The 25,445-nt window shown below is 37.3% G+C and overlaps 1 protein-coding gene across 2 annotated transcripts in view; it reads left to right on the forward strand.

Annotated features, from left to right (window-relative positions):
- LOC126198535 (uncharacterized) overlaps positions 1–18,189 on the forward strand; it is a 531,369-nt gene extending 513,180 nt beyond the window's left edge. For both annotated transcript variants that reach the window (XM_049934933.1, XM_049934934.1), the window contains exons 10-12: positions 2,711–2,810; positions 2,896–2,962; positions 17,409–18,189. In XM_049934933.1, the coding sequence (XP_049790890.1) occupies positions 2,711–2,810; positions 2,896–2,962; positions 17,409–17,488 (247 nt within the window). In that variant the 3' untranslated portion in view covers positions 17,489–18,189. The remainder of the gene's footprint in view (positions 1–2,710; positions 2,811–2,895; positions 2,963–17,408) is intronic.
- The last annotated feature ends 7,256 nt before the right edge of the window (positions 18,190–25,445 follow it).

Raw genomic sequence — 25,445 nt, forward strand, 5'->3', positions numbered from 1 at the left:
ATGGGTATCCTGAAATATTACAACTTTTTCGATTGCAAATATAGGTTATTGTTTTGTTTACAAATAATGTTTGGTTTACAAGCTAATCTCTAAGTACCTATGCATTTCATTATAAAAACTTCAATGAACTGTTCTAAACCTATAACCTATATGTGCAAATGAAAAAATCATATAATATTTCATGACACCCACTGAAGTTGCTTCCTGTAAATAAGGCAAAACATTTTTGGGTGTGCAAGTTAAATAAAAAAAACATAATGTGCAGCTTACAAAAGGCATTTTTCTTTTAAACTACTGCAGTTTAAATTATTTTTCATCTTAATGTTATAGCTATTGATACAGGACTAAAAGAATTCAAACTGTGGAAAGAATCAACACAACTGAAGTGTGGGTGACAAGAAACATAAACTATTTTCCATGTCTCTTTTACTGACTATATTTCTTTATTTGTATTTTATAGTACTTACTTTAAAGAGTTAGTTCCTTTTTTGAATGTTGGCAACATTGTTGCCATTTTATAAAAGATGCCACTAAATGGTATATCTGAGAGATAATATTGTATTTATTACTTACCTACTTTTCATGTGGTCCATTGCCCAGCACAAGCCTTTCAATTGATTACCACTTCAGCAACTTTATTAAATTGCCAAAAGTGTGGCAATGTTTTCGTGGGTGTTTAACTCCTTGGTTCTGAAATGCTAGAAGTCAGATTGCCTTCAGGTTACTTGTGTTTTGTGTCCAGCCCAACCTTGGTGATCAAAGCCATAGTAAGCATGAGTGAATGCTAAGTTTTAGAGTAACGATATATAATTTATGGTATTAAGTATAAGATTTGGACTTTCAGTTTTGATTGCTCACTATGACAGATATGTTTCGGGAGCTTAAGTTGCAATTGTATGTAATGTGTGCTTCATGATGACAACACTTACATACCAGTTTATAGGGACCATGTAATTAATTCTACTTAAAGCATAAAAAACGGGAATCATTTTGTGCTGATAACTCTCGAAGAAAATTAAGCGAAATGTAGACTGCAGTATTGGACTACTTGACTGAGTACTATGATGAAGGTTTTAAGATCTTTAACCACATTGACCATGGGGATTAGAGATTGGTGTGACACTCAACCCTTACAGCCAAATTCTGGTTATGGAGGAGAGGCACTCATGATTGCAGTGTTGAAGATCATATACACATCATTTTGGAACCGGCAAGCATTGTTACTAATGACTTGTCAACATCCATACGAACATCTGTTGTGATGTCCAACACAAATTGCATCACAAAATCCACAATAAACCATGTGCTAATATAACAACAAAAGCAATCAGTTGTTGACAATATAGTGTAATTGGATAGATAAAATATCCACTCACCAAGCAGTGGCAGAACACACACATAAAAGGAGGTTATAATTAGTCAAGCATTTGGAGCCAGTGACTCCTTGTTCTGGCAAAAGGATTGAAGGGGAAAGAGGAGGGGTGAAGCAAAAGGACTGGAAAGGTCTAGGAAAAGGGGTAAATTTTGGAAAAGTCACCTGGAACCACACCTAGAATAGCTTTTTATCATCCTCCCAGTCTCCGCAATATTTTTGTCAGACCTTATGCTCCTCCTACAGTCACATCCATACACTATGGCTCCTACCCTTGAGACCATCCCTGCTGCAAGACTTGCTCTATGCACCCTCCTACCACCACCTACACCAGCCCTGTAACTGGCAAAACATATACTATCAAAGGGATAGCCACCTGTGGAACAAAACATCATATAGCACCTGTTAAGTAGACACTGTTTGGCCTTTTACATCGAAATGACTACCACCAAATTATCAATCAGGATGAATGGGCATAGCAGAGGGTATATCCAGGCAACACATAATATCCTGTTGCACAGCATGCTCTACAATATGACAGCCCTGACCTCAGTGCCTGTTTTACCACACATGCCATCTGGATTCTTCTCCCAGACACAAGTTTCTCAGAATTCCGCAGGTGGGAACTAGTGCTATGACATGTCCTTGGTTCTCACTAATTTATGTTAATTTCTTCCATCCAAGCACTTTTTCACAGTAACTGCTCATTTCTTCACTCCAATTTAGTTTTCTATCCTTTCATTTTCATATCTGTCTATTTTTTGGCATCCACTTCCCACCTCTGTTATGTACAGTGCACTTAGATTCTCACTCTTATTAGGCCCTACAGAATGTTTTAGCAATAATCCCTGTCTTGCATATTACCCTGTCTCCTGTCTGTAAGTTCTTAGGTTTTCAAGTCTCATCTGGTGTGGTCCTTAACAATCTATCTTTCCTTCTGATCCCGTCTGATAAGTCTTCTCCAACCTTCAGTTCCGGGTGACTTTTCCAAAATCTACTCCTTTTTTGGACCTCTCCAGTACTTTTCCTTCACCTATCTTCCTTCAACCTTTCTGCCAAAAGAAGGAGCCACTGGCTGAAAAAGCTCACCTAATTATGACCTCTTTTCATATATCTGTTCTGCCACCACTTGGTGAGTAGACTTTTTATTTATCCAGTTACATTATATTGACAATAAACCATGTGTAATTTTTGCTGAGTGTTCTGATTTGTGCTAACACATAACTGCATTCAGCTGGTGGAATGCAACCTTGATTGTAACTGTGGTAGTGATCAATCTTTACCTTCCAGTAACTGTAAAATTTCTAGAGAATGTGATACAGTGTTTTCTGGTTTTAGAAAATGTGCCCTACTTGAAACTCCGAGGCAGTGTCATTACAGAATGAAACTAGGTGACCAGGAGCAATGGCATTATATCTCCCAGATCTGCAGGAACAGGGTAAGGTGACAGTTCTACATGTGGCAATATATTCTCCTAAATTTAACTTTCTTATAAAGTGACATTTGTTACAATTCTGTTTCAGATCATAGCTGTCTGCGATTTCTTGAATTACTTGAGATACATTGAACGAGGCTTGGTCAAAAGTTCAGGTAAATGAAAAGTGTGTTAAAGTAGAAAAGAAGTGAAGTACTAAGTGCCTAAACTGTTACAGGAGTAGTTTGATGTGATCCACAACAACAGTGGATTATTATATGCATGAATACTATGCTTGTTTATATGTGCTCTGTCATTTTATTTTCTCCTCCTGGACAGCATTCTTGAGACTAATTAGTACTGGATACAGTTTACAAAAGAAAGGTTCTATCTTTTTCATTTTAAAACTGAAAACACAACTGCTAATTCCACATGGTTTGTCTGAGAACACATTGCTATATCCACTTAAAATGTCATGCAGCTCTTGTTTGTGTGTACCAGTCAATAAATTTGACTGGAATGCTTTCATCTGAATATCTTTTCTGGATTGATCCTGAACTTCTTCAGTACTCTGTTCCACTAATATGTTAGCACTAGTTAGTGTGCACATTTTATTTGAATTAAAAATTTCTGTATTACAGGTGAACTTGGCTTAAAAGGTACTTCTGCCTTGTAGTTATCCAGACTACTACATCTTAAAGTTCTGTTCGAAAAGTCAAGTATTAAAAGATATTTCAGTAACTAATCTAAACCTAGCAATACTTGAGGTAGGAATATCAACAATGTAGGAAAAGGCAGATTTGGTACTTGCTGTGAAGAAGACATGTCCTCTTAAAGTTCTCCTGGAAATCCTCCCATGTTTTAAAATCTTCAGAATAAGCATTACCCCATTCTGCTGCATCTCTTGGATAAATATCCTAATGTGAAATCTATTTTCTAGTGATCACCTCACTTAAATACTCTTAAGAATTAGATTGGGTGAACTTCCTACTTAGAATCAGCGAACTGTTTTGCCAAATTTAAGCCGCCGCCCAATTGTAAATCTTCTACCAGATCCACAGGTAACCCTGCAACGTTTCAAATTTGTGTGTTTTGCAAGCTATTTTGAGTGTCTGTAATTGCAGTCCAAAGTTTTATTATTATTCTTGGCAGAGCGTAGTATTACCCTCCAAGGTGGTGGAGCTATTCTGTAAACTTGTGGTATTATTCACAAAATTTTGAAATTTGGTTTCTAAAGAGTTAAGTCTTTCTTCATTATTTAAGAGCTTGTTATGCTATAAAGAGTCTACCCATATATTCATATTGGAAATTTTGAGTTGTAATTTGTGGAACTTATCTCTACCATTATGAAAATATTGCTAAAGCTACTTGATGTACTTTATCAGGTAATTTTTCTGTGAGACTGTTAATCTTTGAGTCAGTATCTGTTAACTTGTTGCCTGCTCTGTTATTTGAAAAGGGAGGTCCTCTTCAATTGCTTCATTTACCTTACTAGTAATACTTTCTTGTATGATAACCAGTTTTGCATTAAATTAATATTTACAGTATCTTCCATTGCCATATTTATAGTATCCAGTTTGTCTGTTAAGGTTTTAATGTGTTCCTCAGAGCTGTGTAAGGTCAGAGATAATGTTTGAAATTTCTGCTCAAACTCTCGAATTTAATTTTGAAAGTGGCAAGCAACTTTTTGTTATTGTAATTATTTTCTTTCAGTTTATCATTTAAATCTACTGTTACATGAATACTAGTTTCTACTAATTTTTTATTAATGCTTTCCATTAACCGTTTATTATTATCAGCTAGTTGTTGGATTGGTAACTTCATTATTTCACTCATTTCTGTTTCCAAAGCCATGCTTTGTGTCACAATAGGCATAAAGTCAGAACTAAATGTACAATGTATATATTGTAATTATGCTACATATTTATCATAAATGTCTTTGCATACAGGTTTTTTTCTTTCTTGTAGATGAAGGACACACACACACACACACACACACACACACACACACACACACACACACACAGTATGACAAAATTTACTGCTCACTGCATGTGATATCTTGCCGAATGGTGACTGCTTGTGCCAGCTGATGGCAGTGTGCCATTGGTGCTAGTAGATTGCAATTATACGGCTAATTTCCATCAGCAGTTTAAGATTGCCCCAGGTTGTTGTGTTGAGATGTATCTGTAGCGTGCTGCCAGATCAATGATTTCAGTGTTGTTCAGATAAGATCTCTGTCAAAATTGTTATTAGTCAGTAATATGAACAGGATTTATACATTTTTTGTATCAAATGATACTGTAATATCACTGATACTGGAAGCAATTTTCAATTTAAATTTGCAACTAACTGCATAGCTCTGTATTTTGTTTTCTTGTTGCACATAGCAACTCTGTCTTCTTGGTATACATGCTCTTTCTTTATTTGTGCAAATTCTAAGTTGTTAATGCACTTCTTTTGCAATTTTTTCAAAGAACACTATTGCCATAAGGGGGGGAAATATGCATTTGGGTTTTGGTCATGTCGGTGGGTTCAGTTCAGTTTGGTATTGCATGGTACTATTTGACTTGTGTCTTGTACCAAGCATAACAATATTCTGTTAAAGGTGTACCTCTTTTTTTTTATGAATCTGGCATGTATGTAATCCCGTTCACTGTGTAGAATTTTGTGGACCAACTTTGCTGTGCCATACTCATGTAGTCTTCGCCGAAGCTTCTTGTCTGCTGCAGGAAACTGCTAAAGCTTTCCGACATTACAATAACTGCAGTTACAGTTCAGTCCATTAACATGATGCTAATACATTCTTTTCTATGAGAACTCAAACTGGAGTGGCACCGATCTGACAGTATTACAAAGCTTTATTAATTATAATCAAAAAACATCATTTATTTTTTCCCTAAGAGATTCCATAACCCCATTTTTTCTGTGTGCGTCTTCTGGGTCTGAGCATACGAGATGCCCAGCAAGTAGTTAGCATTCTCCTGGCTTCCATGCACTGCAGCTGCATCCTCATATATCCTATCTGTAGGAACAGACACGGTGCACACAATAGGTGTGTTGATATTTGATCCCCTACTTTACTTAAATATGTAACAGTTTTTCATGTAGTGGAACAGGACTTGATCTACAACATGTTACACTACAAGCTGGCTGCGATTCGTGAACAGCAGAAGAAGCTTTTGGCAATGGTCAGCTGTCTTTAGGCTGCTGCTTCAGGGTGTAGTAGTGGTGGAGTGTCAGGCACATTGTATGGGACACCTCAGGTGTTGCTTATTCCGTCCACAGGCTCTGCTGAGGCATCTTGCAGTATACCTGATGCAATGGATCCACCATCACCGTAGGGGTGAGTGGCAGATGGTAACATGTTTGTGTTGCTCCAGGCGGAGTGCCAGTGTGAGGCTACCCATCTGGCCTCACCCATTCACCCTGTGGGTGGACAGGTGGCCACCCATTTAGCAGGGTCTGAGCAGACATTTTGGGAGAGGAGGGGGGGGGGGGGTCACGGTTTGCTAATTCCTGATAGTTCCAATGTTAGGTGTGTCATGGAGCCCCTTAGGGAAATACCATCCAGGGCCAGAAAGAAGTGTAATATGCATTTAGTATGTCTGCCAGGTGCCCTCATCTGAGATGCGGAGGCGGCCCTGCTTGTGGATATCGAGCATGTTGGGTGCAGCCATCTGCAAGTTGTGGCTCATGTCAGCACAGATGATGTCTGTCGCTTGGGTTAAAAGGTCATCCTCAGTTCATACAGGTAGCTGGTGAAAGTAATGACTGATGTTCTCATATGTGGGTTGCAACCAGAGCTCACAATTAGCAGTGTAGTTCCCAGAATTGATGAGGGCGCTTTCGTCTGGAACGGAGTGAAAGGTCTCAATGAAAGGCTCTGTCAGTACTGTGACTGCCTTGAATAGAGATTTCTGTATTTTGTTACAGGGTGGAGAGTTGTGGGACTCCCCATGGCAAGTCAGGGGTTCACTACACAAAGGAAGCAATTACTCGAGTAGCAGAGTGCTTCTGGGGTGCACGTGAGGTTCTTTTTAGGCTAGGTTATGGTTTGATGTCCACCAGTCAGTATGCAAAAAGCAAAATCGACAATGTACAAAGTGTAAATGCTTAGACTGTCAAAATTTCAATAGTAAATTGTTGAAGTATTCATAACAAAGCTCCTAAATGTCCTACCCTCCAGGAAAGTTGTCACACTGAAATTATTCGCAAACTGAGAGCTGGCTGAAACCTGAAGTAAAAATCTCTGAAATATTTAGCAAGGTTTGGAACGTATATCGAAGACAGTTTAGACACCATAGGAGTGAGGGTGTTCATTGCAGTCAAAAGAAGTACTTTGCCTATTGAGATCAAAACCGAGCCCGTCTTGAAGCTACCTGAATGCATCTCACAAGTCTAGGAGAATACAAGTCAGTTACTGGATGTTCTACTGGCCCCCTGATTTTGCCATGACAATATTGCTCAGTAGTGAGAAAATGCCCAGATCATGCAATATTATTTCGAGGTAACTTTAACGTGCTGAGTATAGACTGGGACATCTATTGATTCATTGCAATGGATGGACAGGCAGTCTTGTGAAGTAATTTTGAACTAGTTTTCCAAAAAATGTCTTAAGCTGCTAGTTCAATGGCCCACACACAGTGGAAATATTTTAGACCTTGTTGCTTCAGACACACCTGACCTTATCAGTGGTATCACTATAGGGACACAGATTAATGATCATTATGCCATCATAGTGACAATGCTTACTAAAGTTAGTAAATCCATCAAGAAGGCTAGGAGAATATATTTGCTAGAAATAACAGATAAGCAGTTGTTACGGTCCCACTTAGAAAATGAATAGACATCATTTAGTTTCAGAATAATGGAATTACTGGCAATGTTTAAACTGATTGTAAATCATAACCAGGAGAAGTATGTGCTGAGTAAGTAGACTGAGGTTAGAAAAGACCCACCATAGTTAAATAACAATATTCAGAAACTGCTGAGGAAGCAGAGACACTCACACTCTCAGTTCGAAAATGAATGTGCAAATGACAGGCAAAAGTTAGCAGAAATTCTTGTATCTGTAAAAAGATTGATGTGCAAAGCATAGAACTACTCATACCAGTCGTACCTTAACAAAAGTTCTTACCAAGAACCCAAGAAAATTGTAGTTCTACTTAAAATAGCTAAACAAGTTGAAGGCTTCTATCCAGTTACTTATTGACCAGTGTGGTGTGGCAAACAAAGACTGCAAAAGGAAAACCAAAGTGTTAAGATTGCTTTTAAGAAATAATTCACACAGGAGTACAGTATGAACATACCATTGTTTGACTGTCATATGGCTCCTGTATGGACATTTTGTGTAAGGACCATGCATATAAAAGAAAATAGGGCTCACTGGGGGCATAGAGATGGCCATTTTTTGTGCACACTGTTTGCAAATGGAACAGGAATGGAAATGACTATCAGTGGTTACTATGTACCCTCTGCCAGGCACCATATGGTAGCTTGTGGAGTATGTATGTTGATGTAGGTGTGGATGTTGAGTTTCTTTTATTTCTCAGTAGTATTCTAATTTAAACCATTTTTGCATTTGTCATCTTCTTTTGATTTTGATGCCATGGATATTTTCAGGGTTTCTTCAAGTTTGCCTCCCTCTATTAGTGCTCTTGCTCTTTTGATGTTAGCTTTGTTTTGCTTTATTCTTTCTTGCTGTATTTTTCAGGAGTAGATATTTGGTCCAGTTGCTTCTTTTCTCAATTATGGTGCATCAGTGTGGAAGCTCGTGATTATTGGGAAACAATGCCTTATGGGTGCTGCTGCTGCCGTGTTTTTTTTTTTTTTTTTTTAACTTTAAGTTTCGTCATTTATAAAATACTAAGTTGATTGCACTGTTTCTGTTAAGAGTTATATATTTATTTAATAGTATGATACATTACCTTGATAGTTCTTCTATCAGTAAGTGTACCTTGGTGTTCTGCTTATCAGATTGACATTTAAGATCTCCAGCTAGTATAACATTTGTTTCATTCTCAGTTTTTTCGGCAGTTTTTTGATGCCGTATCTATTATGTTCCAATTGGGGTTTGTACTGCTGTTCATAACAGATGTATAAAGGTGAAATTGGTCATGTAAAAATGGTTATGTATTGTCTGTGTCAAAATGTCCTTCCCAATTGCCTTAAAAAAGACGACCAACAATTCTTTTGGTTTCTGCTTGGGATAGGTATAAGAATTTGTAGATAGTGGTTGTCAGCAGAGAGGGTTGACTATGGGTGACCATTGCGAGGCAGACTAGTTTGGTCACAACTTTCCAGGCTGATGATCCTTCTTATAGTAAAGTGAAAATGCTCGTGCAGTCCGAGCTTGGAATGGTCCTTAGAGGCATGTTGGCAGAGTGAACAGTGCAGCCACCTACATTGGGAAACATAGTGTACTCTGCTGCACTGAGAACAAAAGTTTGATTTTGCCTCTGTTATACAATAATTTCCTTTTGGCAAAAGATTTTGAAAAAGATGTTTTCAATAAAAAAAAAGCTGTACAAGTCATTTTTTTGGCTGTTAGTATTCACCAATCAGCCAAAACGTTACGACCACTGCCCATCGCGACATTGGATGCTGCCTGGTGACACTGCGGGCAAGTGAGTGGTTACAAAAGTATGTAAGTGGAACAGTCACTGACAGGGGTCACCCTAGCAAACATATGGGCTGCAAATGGGGACATCCATTGAGATAAGTTACTTTGAAGGAGTATCTAAAAAATGACGAAGCTGGTCAAATGTTCATGTGCTGCGGTTGTGAAAATCAATGTAAAGAGATAGGAGGACATTGAAAAAACCACTATGCACTAAACAGTTGCATGTCCATGACACTTCACAGAACATGGGCTTCAGAGTCTTGTCTTCTTTGTAAAGTAGGACAGATAGTGATCTGTGGCATCTCTGCTGAAAGAGCACAATTCTGGTGCACAGACAAGTGTTTCAGAGCACACCGTTCATCGTACATTGTTGAAAATGGAACTCCACAGCAGACGACCTTTTCATTTCTACATGTTGACCCAACGGGATCATCAGTTATGATTTCAGTGGGCAGGATGCCATTGGAATTTGACTGTCAATCAATGGAAACATGTTGGCTCTTTGGGTGAATCAAATTTTTGCTACACTAGTTCGCTGGTTATCTCCACAACCACCATCACTGAGGTGAACGGCAGCTTGAATTGTGCAGTGTGTCATGGACACAGGCTGATGGGAGCAGTATTAAGCTATGGGTGACATTCTCCTGTGCTTCCTTGGAACCTGTGCTAGTATTCAAAGACACAAGACACACTGACAGCTGCAAATCACCTGCATCCCTTCATGCTTGATGCCTTCCCCGATGGTGATGTCATCCTCCAGCAGTATAATTGTCCATGGCTTGGAGTTGGAACCATGTTGCAATCGTTTGATGAGCATTATAGTGAGCTCACGTTGGTGTCTTGGCAAACCAAATTCACCTGCTGTAAATCCTATGAAACCCATCTGGGTCACTTTCGGGTGCCATCACCACATACGCAGATCAGTGGCCTGTTATTTACATGAATTACATGATGAGTGCATAGACATCTAATGCCACAAACTTCCACAAATCTACCAACAAACTGTCAGATATGTGATACGCAGAATCAGTGATGTATTTCATTCCAAATATAGACAAACAAGCTATTAAGGAGATGGTCATAAGGTTTTGGCTCATAAATGTATTACGTGAGAAGGCTGGTGGTTACACAGTTTAATCTTGTAGTGAACTCGTATTTTGCACATTTTTACTTTCTGTGTTCCATTGTAAATTGAACTCCTCTCTAGCTATATAAGAGTTAAAACTGTAGTCGCATTTCAAAATATTTTTTAGTTCTGCACAGTTACATCAACTGGAAAGTAATCATATTTTTAAACTTTATGGATTGTTTGACCTCTGCACTTAGCCTGTTTTGTCAGTCAGTCTGCTTTTAATTTTGACTGCATAGAATATTTCATGACATTGGTAGTGACTGGATGCATAATGACTAGCTAATATTTTGTGTGGGAGATTTTAAAAATTTTGTGTTGCCCACATTTTTCATTCCACTGATAAAAAGTAGGTGTGTGCATTTGAGGTTTTGGCAGTCTGGGAGTTTAATCCCATAAAAATTTAATCTCACAGATGTTTAATTCATGGAGGTCAAAATAAGGGAGTTGTCATGACATCAAAAACTCAAAGCAATGTCCGCCATCTTAGTTATCCCAAAACATTATCTTCAGAAGTTTTGATTGTTTTAAGTCATGAAAATTGTTTGATCAATAATGCTAGCTGGCCTCATGTGTGGGTTTGATCATCCTTTGTTGGAAAATGTTTTGTCATATACAGGGTGTTTCAAAAATGACCGGTATATTTGAAACGGCAATAAAAACTAAACGAGCAGCGATAGAAATACACCGTTTGTTGCAATATGCTTGGGACAACAGTACATTTTCAGGCGGACAAACTTTCGAAATTACAGTAGTTACAATTTTCAACAACAGATGGCGCTGCAAGTGATGTGAAAGATATAGAAGACAACGCAGTCTGTGGGTGCGCCATTCTGTACGTCGTCTTTCTGCTGTAAGCGTGTGCTGTTCACAATGTGCAAGTGTGCTGTAGACAACATGGTTTATTCCTTAGAACAGAAGATTTTTCTGGTGTTGGAATTCCACCGCCTAGAACACAGTGTTGTTACAACAAGACAAAGTTTTCAACGGAGGTTTAATGTAACCAAAGGACCAAAAAGCGATACAATAAAGGATCTGTTTGAAAAATTTCAACGGACTGGGAACGTGACGGATGAACGTGCTTGAAAGGTAGGGCGACCACGTACGGCAACCACAGAGGGCAATGCGCAGCTAGTGCAGCAGGTGATCCAACAGCGGCCTCGGGTTTCCGTTCACCGTGTTGCGGCTGCGGTCCAAATGACGCCAACATCCATGTATCGTCTCATGCGCCAGAGTTTACACCTCTATCCATACAAAATTCAAATGCGGCAACCCCTCAGCGCTGCTACCATTGCTGCACGAGAGACATTCGCTAACGATATAGTGCACAGGATTGATGACGGCGATATGCATGTGGGCAGCATTTGGTTTACTGACGAAGCTTACTTTTACCTGGACGGCTTCGTCAATAAACAGAACTGGCGCATATGGGGAACCGAAAAGCCCCATGTTGCAGTCCCATCGTCCCTGCATCCTCAAAAAGTACTGGTCTGGGCCGCCATTTCTTCCAAAGGAAACATTGGCCCATTTTTCAGATCCAAAACGATTACTGCATCACGCTATCTGGACACCCTTCGTGAATTTGTGGCGGTACAAACTGCCTTAGACGACACTGCGAACATGTCGTGGTTTATGCAAGATGGTGGCCGGCCACATCGCACGGCCAACGTCTTTAATTTCCTGAATGAATATTTCGATGATCGTGTGATTGCTTTGGGCTATCCGAAACGTACAGGAGGCGGTGTGGATTGGCCTCCCTATTCGCCAGACATGAACCCCTGTGACTTCTTTCTGTGGGGACACTTGAAAGACCAGGTGTACTGCCAGAATCCAGAAACAATTGAACAGCTGAAGCAGTACATCTCATCTGCATGTGAAGCCATTCCGCCAGACATGTTGTCAAAGGTTTCGGGTAATTTTATTCAGAGACTACGCCATATTATTGCTACGCATGGTGGATATGTGGAAAATATCGTACTATAGAATTCCCAGACCGCAGCGCCATCTGTTGTTGAAAATTGTAACCACTGTAATTTCGAAAGTTTGTCTGCCTGAAAATGTACTGTTGTCCCAAGCATATTGCAACAAACGGTGTATTTCTATCGCTGCTTGTTTAGTTTTTATTGCCGTTTCAAATATACCGGTCATTTTTTAAACACCCTGTATGTATAAATAGCTTTCCCAGAATAAAGGAAACACAAATTGGATGAATTTAATGATAGCTGTGAATGGTAGCATGCTTCAGTGGTTGAAATACTAGGAAGTGGAAGATCCTTCTGGTAATCCATACAGATTGCTTTCTTAACCACATGTTTTCTGGACGTTTTTCAAACTTTTAGAATATTTAATTTCATAAAACGTTTCTGCTTTCCTCTTATATAATTAATTTTAAGTCGTTAGATGTCATTTCTGCTTATTCAGCATTTGTATCTGACTTGCATGTTTCTTGTCATTTATCTTTAAATCAAGTTTAGTTCAGTCAGCTATAAATTTGTCACATGTTGAACGTGAGTCAATTCTGAGGTTTCCAAAACTTATATTGCAGTTTATAATGAAAATCAGTTGATATTGTATGTATGGCACATGGTTTAGAAGATTTTTCATTGAACATAAAAGGTGTAACTTCTGAATACTAAGTTATTCTGGTAAATGTGACCATTTGTTATCATGAATTCTATAATGTGATTTGTGGACTCTCAGTGACAGTGTTTGCTGATGCACTTTAGGTACAGTTTCTCCTTTAAGGTGGTTTGGTCAAGTGATACCTTTTCCTCTGGTCTCTTCATGTGTTTTCTCTATAGTAGCTAGTGCTTTTTTAATAGTAATAAGACATCTGTTGATAATGATGTGTGATGTTAAGAATGCTGGTTGACATACCAGAATATTCTGTTTTCACCTCTCTCTCTCAATATGCACCTTATAGACATAGGAAAAGTCATGATATTCATATTTGTCTGGACTTTTCTTTGGTCTTCTTTTCATCACAGGATGTACACTGATAACATTAGTCAGATGAGTTTTGGGTTTCATTGGGAGCCATTTGATGAATTCCTCTGTTAATCTATTCCATTCTATAAATGGAACATTGTGAAAACATCTTAAATATGCCCCAACAGTTTTCTTCACCCTGTTTGCTGATGCACTTTAGGTACAGTTTCTCCTTTAAGGTGGTTTGGTCAAGTGATACCTTTTCCTCTGGTCTCTTCATGTGTTTTCTCTATAGTAGCTAGTGCTTTTTTAATAGTAATAAGACATCTGTTGATAATGATGTGTGATGTTAAGAATGCTGGTTGACATACCAGAATATTCTGTTTTCACCTCTCTCTCTCAATATGCACCTTATAGACATAGGAAAAGTCATGATATTCATATTTGTCTGGACTTTTCTTTGGTCTTCTTTTCATCACAGGATGTACACTGATAACATTAGTCAGATGAGTTTTGGGTTTCATTGGGAGCCATTTGATGAATTCCTCTGTTAATCTATTCCATTCTATAAATGGAACATTGTGAAAACATCTTAAATATGCCCCAACAGTTTTCTTCACCCTGTACTTGTGTTCTGCAGTGGACTGAAATGTTCATCTTCATTCTGATGCCATGACTTCACTTAAGAAATAACTTTATGTACAATCTCAATAACAGTAACACATACATGTTTCTGCTATACTTACTTTTCCCACCTACTTTGAATGCACGATATGGCTCACTTTTCTATTGGTCTTTGTTTTATTACTGAACAATGTAACAGTTGGAAATTGATTTAAAATGTGTGAGTGACTGGCAAATATTGTTAGAACGCCAACAGCATGAAGCTGCAGCATTGTAAGATGAAACGTAAAAAAAAAAAAAAAAGAAAAATCTGTAAGGAGAAAATAGATCTTGATCTTTCTTCTGCACTACTGAGTGGACCTGGATCATCTCAAGTACATCAAAACTTTAGAAGAGATTTTTGAGCACCTTCATCACTTTTACAAGAAACTAACCTTGCCACATTAAAGTACTTCCATTCATCTGTAAGATTGCACTACACACTGAATTTGAAATTTTGATGGACCTTAATCATTGTTCCCATGTGTCCTTCATATACGTATGCATAAGATTTCTTATGATACTTATTTACATTCATGATTGTATTTGACAAAACATTGCAGTAAATTTGATCTGCTGAATGGTGGATGAAAGAATAATATAATCATAACTGACTGTTGATGACATTTATTGAATTACCAATTACTGGGATGTGCGTTCATTAGTGAATTTATCATTTTTTGCTATTATTGGGCATGACACTACATTGGTATCATTTCAAAGTGATATACTACAATGACACTGATGCACTAACAGTCTAACAAAACAAGAGCTCAAACAATGGAAATTCCAGGATGGAATGTAACAATACGAGAGAAGGAAAGTTGCTATTCACCATATAGTGGAGATGCTGAGCCGCGATAGGCACAATCTACTGCTGACAAAGGCCTTAATGGCTGAAAGCTATGATTGTGTGAATCTTTTTATTGTGCCTATCATGGCTCAGCATCACCGCTATCAAACAAGGGCTCAGTTGTGTATGGAGCTATATGTGCCTACCTCCATTCCTTTGAAAGAGCACCACTGATTTCCTTCCTCATTCTTTTTCCACTCCGAGCTTGTACTCTGTCTCTAATGACCTCCATGTCGACAGGACATTAAAAACTAACTTCCTTTTAGGTATGCCTCCATGCAATTCTGTTACTTTGATGTTTTAAGTACCTTTCACTCTGTTGACATCCACAAGTCATTATAGCATGCTTTGCTTGCTTCTTTCCTCATTATACACATTTATGGGCAAGCAAAGAAAACAGTGGTGAATGATGAATTGTCATTAAAGGACCAAGAAGAAGGGAATAAATTTTCACATAGTTGTGTCTTCTTCTGCAACATGTGGATGAAGTAACTCTTAAACAAGTTATTAAAAGTTTCACTGACCTTTAGCAAAATCATCAGGTTCCACACGTAACATTTCCTTCAAAATGTTTTCATGTGTATATTTCTCTCTCATTTGAAACCACTCCCTGGGCCAGCATCTTGTTTTCTTCTTCTTCTTCTTCTTCTTCTTCCTCCTCCTCAACTGTTGAGTGAGTGCGCCATTTTTGATAAAACAAGCGGGCACGCTGCGTTCTTTGTATACGTGTAAAGAATAGCTGTCTTTATGGTACCAAAGTAAACATGTAGGAACAAAATTACATTTTATGCTTACTTTAATTAAACAATAATAAAATAAACAAACATTATATAAGCTAAATTACTGTCTAATCAAACAATAATAAAATGAACTTTCATTACATCACTCTGTTGCTCTGTATAAATGTTACACTACAGTAATGGCCCACTTGAAGCATTGAACAGTGTAGTTACATCAGATCCCAGCAAACCACTTATTTGATTGCTAATTACCCCATACACAAATGTGTCATTGTGAGATTGTGCCTCTAGCCCGAAATCTGGATTATTTTCTTGCATCAATTGTAAATATTTTTAACTTATCTCACTGTTTATTTTATATTATTGCTGCTCACTTGGACATACAACAAGCACAACTTAGTGCTGTGTTAGCTGAAGTAATAATAAAGGAATAGGTATGGGATTGCAATTGTAAACAAACACTGGATCAGCACAAGACAGTGTTGATTGTGGCACTTTATACATAGGCACACCCAGTGGAGGGTTAAACACAGTGCCACAGTCAATGTTAAAAAAAATGCTTTATCTGCATTTGAAGCCATTCCTAGTGTTTTCCAAATACAGCATACATGAACAGCATCTGCTTCAAAAGTGAGGTTAAATTGATAAACTTTGATTGTACACATACAAATTTGTTTGCCAAATCTGTGGCTAGGTAAGAGTAAATTTGACAAACAAGTGTGACTATTTACAAGGGCCCTTACAAATGGTGACATTGTGTGGGGAGCCATTGGGTATGACTTCAGGTCATGGTTGGCAGTGACTAAGGGAACTCTCATGGCACAACTATACTTCACAGACATTCTATATCTTCATGTGTTGCCACTCATGTGACAGTATCATAGTCCGATTTTTCAGTAGAACAATGCTTGTCCATACATCTATGAACTGTCCGCATGATGCTAAGATACTCCTGTGGCCAGCAAGATCCCCAGAACTGTCCCCAATAGAATGTTTGTGAAACTAGTTCAGACATCAGCTCGGTCTCAGTGCCAGTATCTAGGATATTGATGACCAGTTAAGACAGCTGGGGACCAGCTTGCCTAAGGAGAGGATGCAGTTGCTTTATGACGCTCTTCCCAACAAAATCAGTACAAGCACCCAAGCCAGAGGATGTGCTCATACTGCCAAGTTTTATGTAAATGTAACTCAGCTTTGTAAGCACTGAAATAACATCACATACCCTCTCAGTTTGTGAAGTTTTATTTCATTTTGCTCTTCCCTTCTGGATACCTCACATTTTTTGTCAGGCAGCATATTTCTATCTTCCGTGTGTCAGTCACTATATTATTTATTCACTTGCTTTGCAGCATCAGTGAAACTGTTATTTTTAACATGACATTCATTTTGCACATTAAGTGTGCTGCTCATTACAGTTTTATGTACACAATTTTTTTTAACTAGTCTGCTTTGTATTTGCTCAAAACTTATATGTAACTAAAGGGATGTGCTAATTGTTAGTTACATTTTTTGTACCTTTCTGAATATTTTTGACTAGATGCAAGTAAAATGCTTCAACTTTTAAGTTGAGATTATAAATATATACTTGTGTGTGTGTTCTGGCATAATAAATGGCTTGCAATAGTTGGATTCACATTACTAAATGCACACACGTTTTAAATAGTTGACATTCTCTCTGTTACAGTGCATGATATATACTGGGAGATAACAAGACTTCGAAAAGAGATGGTTCTTGCAAGACTGGGCCTAGCATTATCATCATAATCAATCTTATGTTAATAGATAATGTGTAAATTAATTGTATGTAACTTGAGAGCTATGTTTTTGCTCTCCACAACAGTGAAACCAAAGAGATTATCATTGTGATGTAAAAACTTAAGGTGCATGTAAACATTTACAGATGAATTTATAGGATGCTTTAGTGAAATGTAAAGTGTAATCATACCTCGTTTTTGTACAGGCAGCCACTGTACAGCTATAGGTTAAGTAAGAAGAAGAAGAAGAAGAAGAAGAAGAATAAAAATAAAAATACTTGTAATTGAAGATTGTTATGTCCAGTATGTTGTAAGTAAAGCTTATTTATAGTGTTCATATATTTAATATGCATATAAGATTGAAATACTCATATCACTATCCTGCAACTTGTGTATGATATGCCATTCAACTGGAACATGAGCTCTTTGAACGGGTCTATACATATCCAGACAACTTTTATCATCTTTCTAATTCCTTTTATTACCCCGGTAAATTTTTTCCACAAGAGGATGATTATGAATAGAGGCAGTTATACAGTTAATCATTTTCATCTGTCACCTACATTTTAAACTCTTCTCTTGAATTACATAACCCTGTATTTATATGTACAAAGTTACATGTGCAGCATAGGAGAGATATTTATATTAACTGTTATTTCATATTTGTTACATGTGCTACATTAAAACAAAATAAAGTACTGTTCCGTTGAATGATTTATCTTTATTGGTTTTTTTCCCCTTCTTTCTTGTTTACCCACACTATCCAACCACAATGCAAACTCAGTCTGTCTTACAATATATGAGCAATTTGAAACCTTCAAATTATGTTGAAAAAATATTATTAAGAAATTTCAATATGCAATAAGGTTTTCTAGGCAAAGCAAGTGACAGCAAATTCCAAATGAATGCCATGAGTATCCCTGTGAAACCCAACTGAGAGTTCCATTTTGGATACTGTATTGTAGCTGCTCTGTTCATTTCATGTTTCATTGTGATCAGGAGAAAAATACAAATTACCCAATGATTGTGTAGGAAAGAAAATTCATGGAGAATTTTGTTGAATCCATAGAAAAGAATACAAAAGAACAGAAGTTTGTCTCATGACATACAATTTCAAGTCATCAAACTAATGTACAGGAGTCTCTTCAAAACACAAAAATTTGTTTACAGTCTTTCTTAAAATATCATTAATATTTTATACTATACCAAATACATAATTGATACACAACTGATGATTAGTTTTTTTAATAATTGTCTGTAACATCCTAATTACATGTTCTCTTATGCTCATATTTTCAAATCATTCTTCGTGAACTCTTCTATTGAATACTAACTTTCCTGCACTAGTTTCTTATGTAAAATTTTTTCAGTGTTTCTACTGAGCACTTCATTTTATTTTACTTTCTTGTAAATGTTCATGCCTATATACTGTGGAGTTGGGGCCTAAAGTTTTAAATGGTGGATGGGCAGCATAAAATTATTTTGATTCTTGGTTTTGTAATCATTTTGAAATTGATTTGCTACAAATAAATCAGCATTACTATATACAAAGATAATCAGTTCATAGATGTAGTGTGAGTGAACACTTAGTATATTTGGATTTCTTAGGAGTGGGTGAAATGATTCTCTTCACATTACATTGTGTATATGCTAATGGTAGTTTTTTGAAGTTTTATGTTAGAGACATGGTTTGAGATTTCCCAAAATATAATTCTGTACCATGTTACTGATTCGAAGTAGCTGTGGTTACTACTTTGCTTATATTCATGCTGTTAGCATTGTATATCATCACTGCAAATGCTAGGCTATTTAATTTATTTGCAAGGCACTGTATATGTGAGCCCCATAATCAATTTTATCTAGTTGCATTCCTAGGAAATTCATACAACTATCTTCCTCCAAATCCTAGTTTTTGTGATGGATCTGGACATAATTTAACTTTGCTTGTTGCATTTTAAACTGCATTTATTGAGTTTTTTCTTTCTTTAATTTTAACCTATTTAAATTGAACCAGTATCTAATTTTTCTAAGGTATCTGTTAGTTTGAGGAACATGGTCAGTACTCAGTTTCAATTATGTGACATCTGCAAATAAATCTGAGTGACTCTCACTGTTAAGTGGTAGGCCATTATATAAAATAGAAAGAGAATGGGATCCAAGACTGAATATCAGGGTACTCCTTGTGAAATGGTTTTCCATTCTGAAGCACAATTTCCTCTCTCTGATGTTATAATCACTCTTTGTTTTCAGCTGGTTGCCCCTAATTCCATATTTTTCCTCTTTAGACAATAGCAAGAAGTGATTCACACTATCAGAAGCCTTTGATAGCCTCAAAAAATTATTGTGGCTTGCAAGAAGTTGTCTAGAGAGGAGATAATTTTGTATACAAACTGGTTGACAGTAGGTAATGTGCTTAAGCGTCTATGAAACCCATATTGATTTTTTGAAATCTTACCAAACTTTTGTATGAAATTCTAAATTTGTATTCTGACAACCTTTTAAAAATTTTTGATGCTAGTGAAAGAAGAGAGAGAGGATGATAGTTTCCCATATGTCCTTTGTGCCATTTTTGAATAGCTTTGGTGAAGCACAAATCCATTTTCATGCTTGCCACACACCTGCTGTGATAGATGGGCTAGCACATAACAGATGACATATCAACTGGTGCACACAGCATCACAGACCACTCGTAACATGAAGCAGTAGTATATATCACACGCACCTCTTTGCTGAGTATAGGGTTTTCCCAAAAATCCATACAGCAGCAGGCATTGTTCTTGGCAGCACTTTTTGCAGAGATGCCTACCAAGGTGCATGATGGAATGTGTTCTCTCGAGTTTTGCTTGTGTGATATCAGACATTTAACAGCTTGCTGAGTGATTAGATTAGGTTCAAGCCAGAAGACAATGAGTGGGTAAGTCAGCTTTGTAATGCATAGCAACATAAGTGGTGCACAGCATTTGCCTATGGAGAGTTGGAGGTAGATAAACAAAGGGCTATATGTGATGTATGTGTGCAAAAGAACACTCGCTGAGGACTAAAGATTATGTGCACAGAGTGTACAATTATCAGTGTGTACTGAACTGAACTGATGGTGGAAATTGCATTCTAAACCTTGTGTCAGTTGGCAGTTGACATGGTAACAAATGTGTGCACCCATTGTACTAAGTAGACCCCGTTACAAGTACACTGGAAAATGATGATATTGGAAATTTACAGACTAGAAATAATTAATAAAAGAGTGATTTGATGGATACTATCCATTAAATAATATTATTCTGTGAACAGTTTTTAGTAATATGTGAATTAAGGTCAATTAACTACACTGAACCTGAAAACAAAGAGATCAGTTTCTATAGACTTTGCAGGAAACCATTATTCAACATGTGCAGTCTGCAGTATTATTAATATTTTTAGTTTTAGCGTGAGACTTAGCTGTTCCACATTACTGCTGATTTCAGTATTAATGGGATTTTCAAGTTATGTATCGCTCATCATACAGTGCCATACATCTGCTTATTCCAAGTAAGGGGCAAAATATTATTACAAAGTCACCACTATAATTTGTCAATGAGATTTGTTTTTTAACTCAGTAAATGTTTTTTCCTAAAAAAATTTGTAGCTGTTGCACGTGACTTACGTCTTGGGCCATTCCATATCATCCATTCCTATGTTACATTTATTTGGAGCAGATTAATTTATGGAATATACAACCATTCCCATAGCAGATCACCGAGTGAGGTGGCGCAGTGGTTAAACACTGGACTCATATTCGGGAGGACGATGGTTCAATCCCGCGTCTGGCCATCCTGATTTAGGTTTTCCGTGATTTCCCTAAATCGCTCCAGGCAAATGCCGGGATGGTTCCTTTCAAAGGGCATGGCTGACTTCCTTCCCCGTCCTTCCTTAATCTGATGAGACCGATGACCTCGCTGTCTGGTCTCCTTCCCCAAAACAACCCAACCCATAGCAGTTCAGCTATTGCATACTTCAGGTTACTTGGGAAACAGCTTTTTTCAAAGAACTGTATAATATTGTACATACTGGCTGCACAATTATTTTAGAGACTGCTTTCAATAGTTTTGTTGGTATTCCATCCCATGTTGCTGATGTTTTACTTTTTTTAGCATTCCATATACCTTTTGCAGTTCTTTTGCTGAGTGTACTGAAAGGTTCACCTTCAAATTCCACAGTGGCAAAGAAATTTGCATATGTGTATAATTTTCTGCATTAATGATTGATTTGTTTACATTTATAAACAATTCATTAAACAGTTCTGAAATTTGAGCAGGTTTTACAGTTCTTTTGTCCTCATTTTTTATTTTGTAAATATCGTGGCATCTAGCTATAGTGCCTGTTTCAGTTTCGATAACTGATTATAGTGCCTTTGCTTATTTTTCCTATCCAAAATAAATCTATTATTTGCCATTTCTTTTGCTGCCTTCACAACTTTTTTAAAAAAATTGTAATTTTTTTTTACATAGATAGCAAAATCAGGACTTTTTTGTGTGTTAGTTCCCTATTTAGCTGTCTTATTCTTGCACTCATCTGTGTTTTACTAAATTGAATGAGTGAAAAGATAGAAAAGGAGCTGAGTGAAGAACAGCATGGCTTTAGGAAACGAAGAAGCATGATCGACCTGATATTTTCTATCCGTCAACTGATGGAAAAAAGTTGGGAGTATAACAAAGGGGTGATAATGGTTTTTATAGACATAGAAAAGGCATATGACTCAGTTGATAGGGAAAAATTCTGGGAAGAAATGAAGAAGATAGATATAGAAGATGGATACATTAATGTTATAAAGACAATGTACAGAGGACACAATTGTAGAATTAGAACACCATTGGGGGACTCTGAATACTTTGAAATAAGACAAGGGCTTAAGCAAGGAAGTATTCTATCTCCTGCATTTTTTTAATGTTGTGATGGAGGGAATGAATAGGGCAGTTAAAGATATAGTAAAAGAAAAAGACAAAAAGATGATTTTTGCAGATGATATGGTAATATGGGGTGATGAAGAGGTAGATGTACAGTCACAGCTTGATGCGTGGAAGGAAATAATGAAAAGGTATGGATTAAAAATAAATAAAGATAAGAGTGAAGTAATGGTATTTGGAAGAGAGAAAGGGATCAACGGAAATATTACCTTGAATGGAGAACCCCTCAAAGTGGTAGAAAGTTTCACTTATTTAGGGAGTGAAATATCTAGGGATGGAAGAATAACTAACGAAATTAATAGGAGGTTACAGAAGGGAGGCAATTTCTACCAAACAATAAAACACCTGATTTGGAATAATGAAGTTTCAGAAAGAGCAAAACTCCTTATGTATAAGAATTATTACATCCCTATTGTCACATATGGTGGAGAAACATGGACAATGACAGAAAGGGAAGCAGGGGAAATGAAATTTCTCAGAGCAGTTAAGGGAAAAGCAAGAATGGACAGAGTAAAGAATGTAGAGATTAGAAAGGACCTTAAACAAGAAAGTATGAGAGAAGAAATTGAAAGAAAAAGAGATTAAGATGGTATGGGCATGTTAAGAGGATGCATGGGCAGAGACCCCCCAAAAATATGGAAGAACTAAAGATGGATGGGAAAAGACTTAGAGGGCGCCCAAGAACATGGTGGAAAATGGGAGTGAGAATATCTGTAGAAAGGAGAGGAGTGACCTGGCAGCAAGTGGAGGAAGAAAAGTGGTGGGAGGACTGAGCCAAATGGAGAGGTCTCATCAGCACCCAGACCCGGCAGTAGCTGGAGCGGGATTCGGATATAGGTAGGTAGGTAGGTAGATAGATATAATAGAGGGAAACGTTCCACGTAGGACCTGCCAGCACTTTCATTTGTTAAGTCACATCTTTGTTTTTAGATATAGGTAGATAGATAGATAGATAGATAGATAGATAGATAGATAGATAGATAGATAGATTCTTGCACTAGATATTTTTGTTCCTTCAGCAATCAACATTATTTGATTTCCTACCTTTTTTTACTGTATACAGTAAGTGAGAAAGTTTCAAAAAAATGTGCAGCAAGTGTTCAAAGAATATAGAAAATTTTAAGAACTAGAAATCCTATGTTCTATAGTCCACACCACCTTATTTAATCTATGGTGGAATAAGTTCATATTTTTTGTGCTGAATTACCATTTGGTTTAAAGTTTCTAATGTTTTTGGTAATGGCATAAACAAAACTTAAAAAAAGATCATTAAGTGCTAAATATGACCAAAACTTATTTGCCTCATTATAACCATAATTGGTTAAAATAATAATTGGTTAAAATATTATCTATATGAGATATGTTCAAAAAATTCCAGAACTTTCTCCACAAAATTCTTCTGTGCTTACCTTTTACTTATTGCAATGGTGTCCTTCGAAATACTCTCCTCCATAATTGAGATACTGCTCCTAATGCCCTTCCCACTTCCAGAATCAGGTTTGGTGTGCCTGCCTCTTGCTGGATTGTGTGAAGCACCATCTGTGAATTTTCTTTTGTCTTATCTATTGTTGCAAATCTTCATCCTTTCAGTGGGGGTTTTCAACTTTTGAAAAAAAATAAAAAATAAGTCCAAGGGGTGAGGTCTTGAGAGTACGGAGGATAGGACAGCACAGTGATTTGGTTTCTTGTGCAGTAGTCACGCACCAAAAGGGATGAATATGCAGATGCGTTATCATGATGGAAGAGCCACAAATTGACTCGTCACATTTCACGCAGTTTCTTCTCACATGTCCTAACATGCACTGCAATATGTCCCAATAGTAACAGTTTGTCTCTGTGGCACGAATTGTGAACTAATCTATCTGAGTCAAAGGAAACTGTTGGCATGGCTTTGACATTTAATCTGACCTGATGAGCTTTTTTTGGTTTCTGAGAACCTTTCGCAACTCATTGTGAACATTGACTCTTAGTCACAGCATCATAACTGTAGACCCATGTCTCATTGGCAACTATGATTCTCTTAAGAACATCTCATTCTCATTTGCTTGACCCAAAAGCTCTTCACAGATGGCGAGGCAAAGGTCTTACTGGTCTTGACTAACAGGCCATGAGACAAACTTGGCAGCAACATGATGTATTCGAAGATGATGTGTCAGGATTTTATGACATGATCCACCATCTTCTGCAATCTCTCGACAGCCAGTCTTCGGTTGCCACGCACAGTTTCATTGATGTTCCTGACTTGAGTGTTGTTGGTGGACACCGAAGGGCATCCTGAATGATGGTCATAATTTAACTTCTGTCCAGCCACTTTTAAACTGTATGAATCATTCGTAACAGCGAGTATAGCTTAAGCACTCATTACCATAGGCTTCCTGCATCATTTTGTGTGTCTCTGTAAAGATTTTCGTGAGTTTCAAGCAAAATTTAATGCATATGTGTTGCTCCTCTAACTGTGCCACCTTGAAACTCGCAAACAGAGTGACACAAAATCCTACTCAATACAGCACTTAACAATAACTAACAGACATACAACAATCAAACTTCTGCCAGTTACACATTAAACACAGATGTGTGCAGGAATGCCAATCGCATTTTGCTTCAACACACTATTGGCGTGCGAAATTACGAATGTTCCGGATTTTTTTGAACATACCTTGTACGTGTTGCTGGGCATTTATTTACTCCAGAAAAATTAGTACTGAAACCTGATTTTTGAATCACATCAATGAACTGTCAAGCTTTTGGCTTCACTAGCTGATTTGTTGTTGAAATCAGGAGCTGGTATGATTCTTTTCATAGTTTTTTTTTCCTTTTTTGCAATTGTCACTGGAATTTCAACAAATAGTTTCATTTTTTCTCTATATGGAATTCTATACACAGGTAAAATTGCAATGTTTTGGCCTAACTCTACACAGCAGCTTTCGAATACACATTCTTCATTAAAAGAATCAAAATCGTATCTTGTTTCATACTCCATTGACTCATCCACAAACATACAGAACTCTCTTAATGTTACATTACTCC

The sequence above is a fragment of the Schistocerca nitens genome, chromosome 8 (genome assembly GCF_023898315.1).
Source record: "Schistocerca nitens isolate TAMUIC-IGC-003100 chromosome 8, iqSchNite1.1, whole genome shotgun sequence".
NCBI classification, from domain to species: domain Eukaryota; kingdom Metazoa; phylum Arthropoda; class Insecta; order Orthoptera; family Acrididae; genus Schistocerca; species Schistocerca nitens.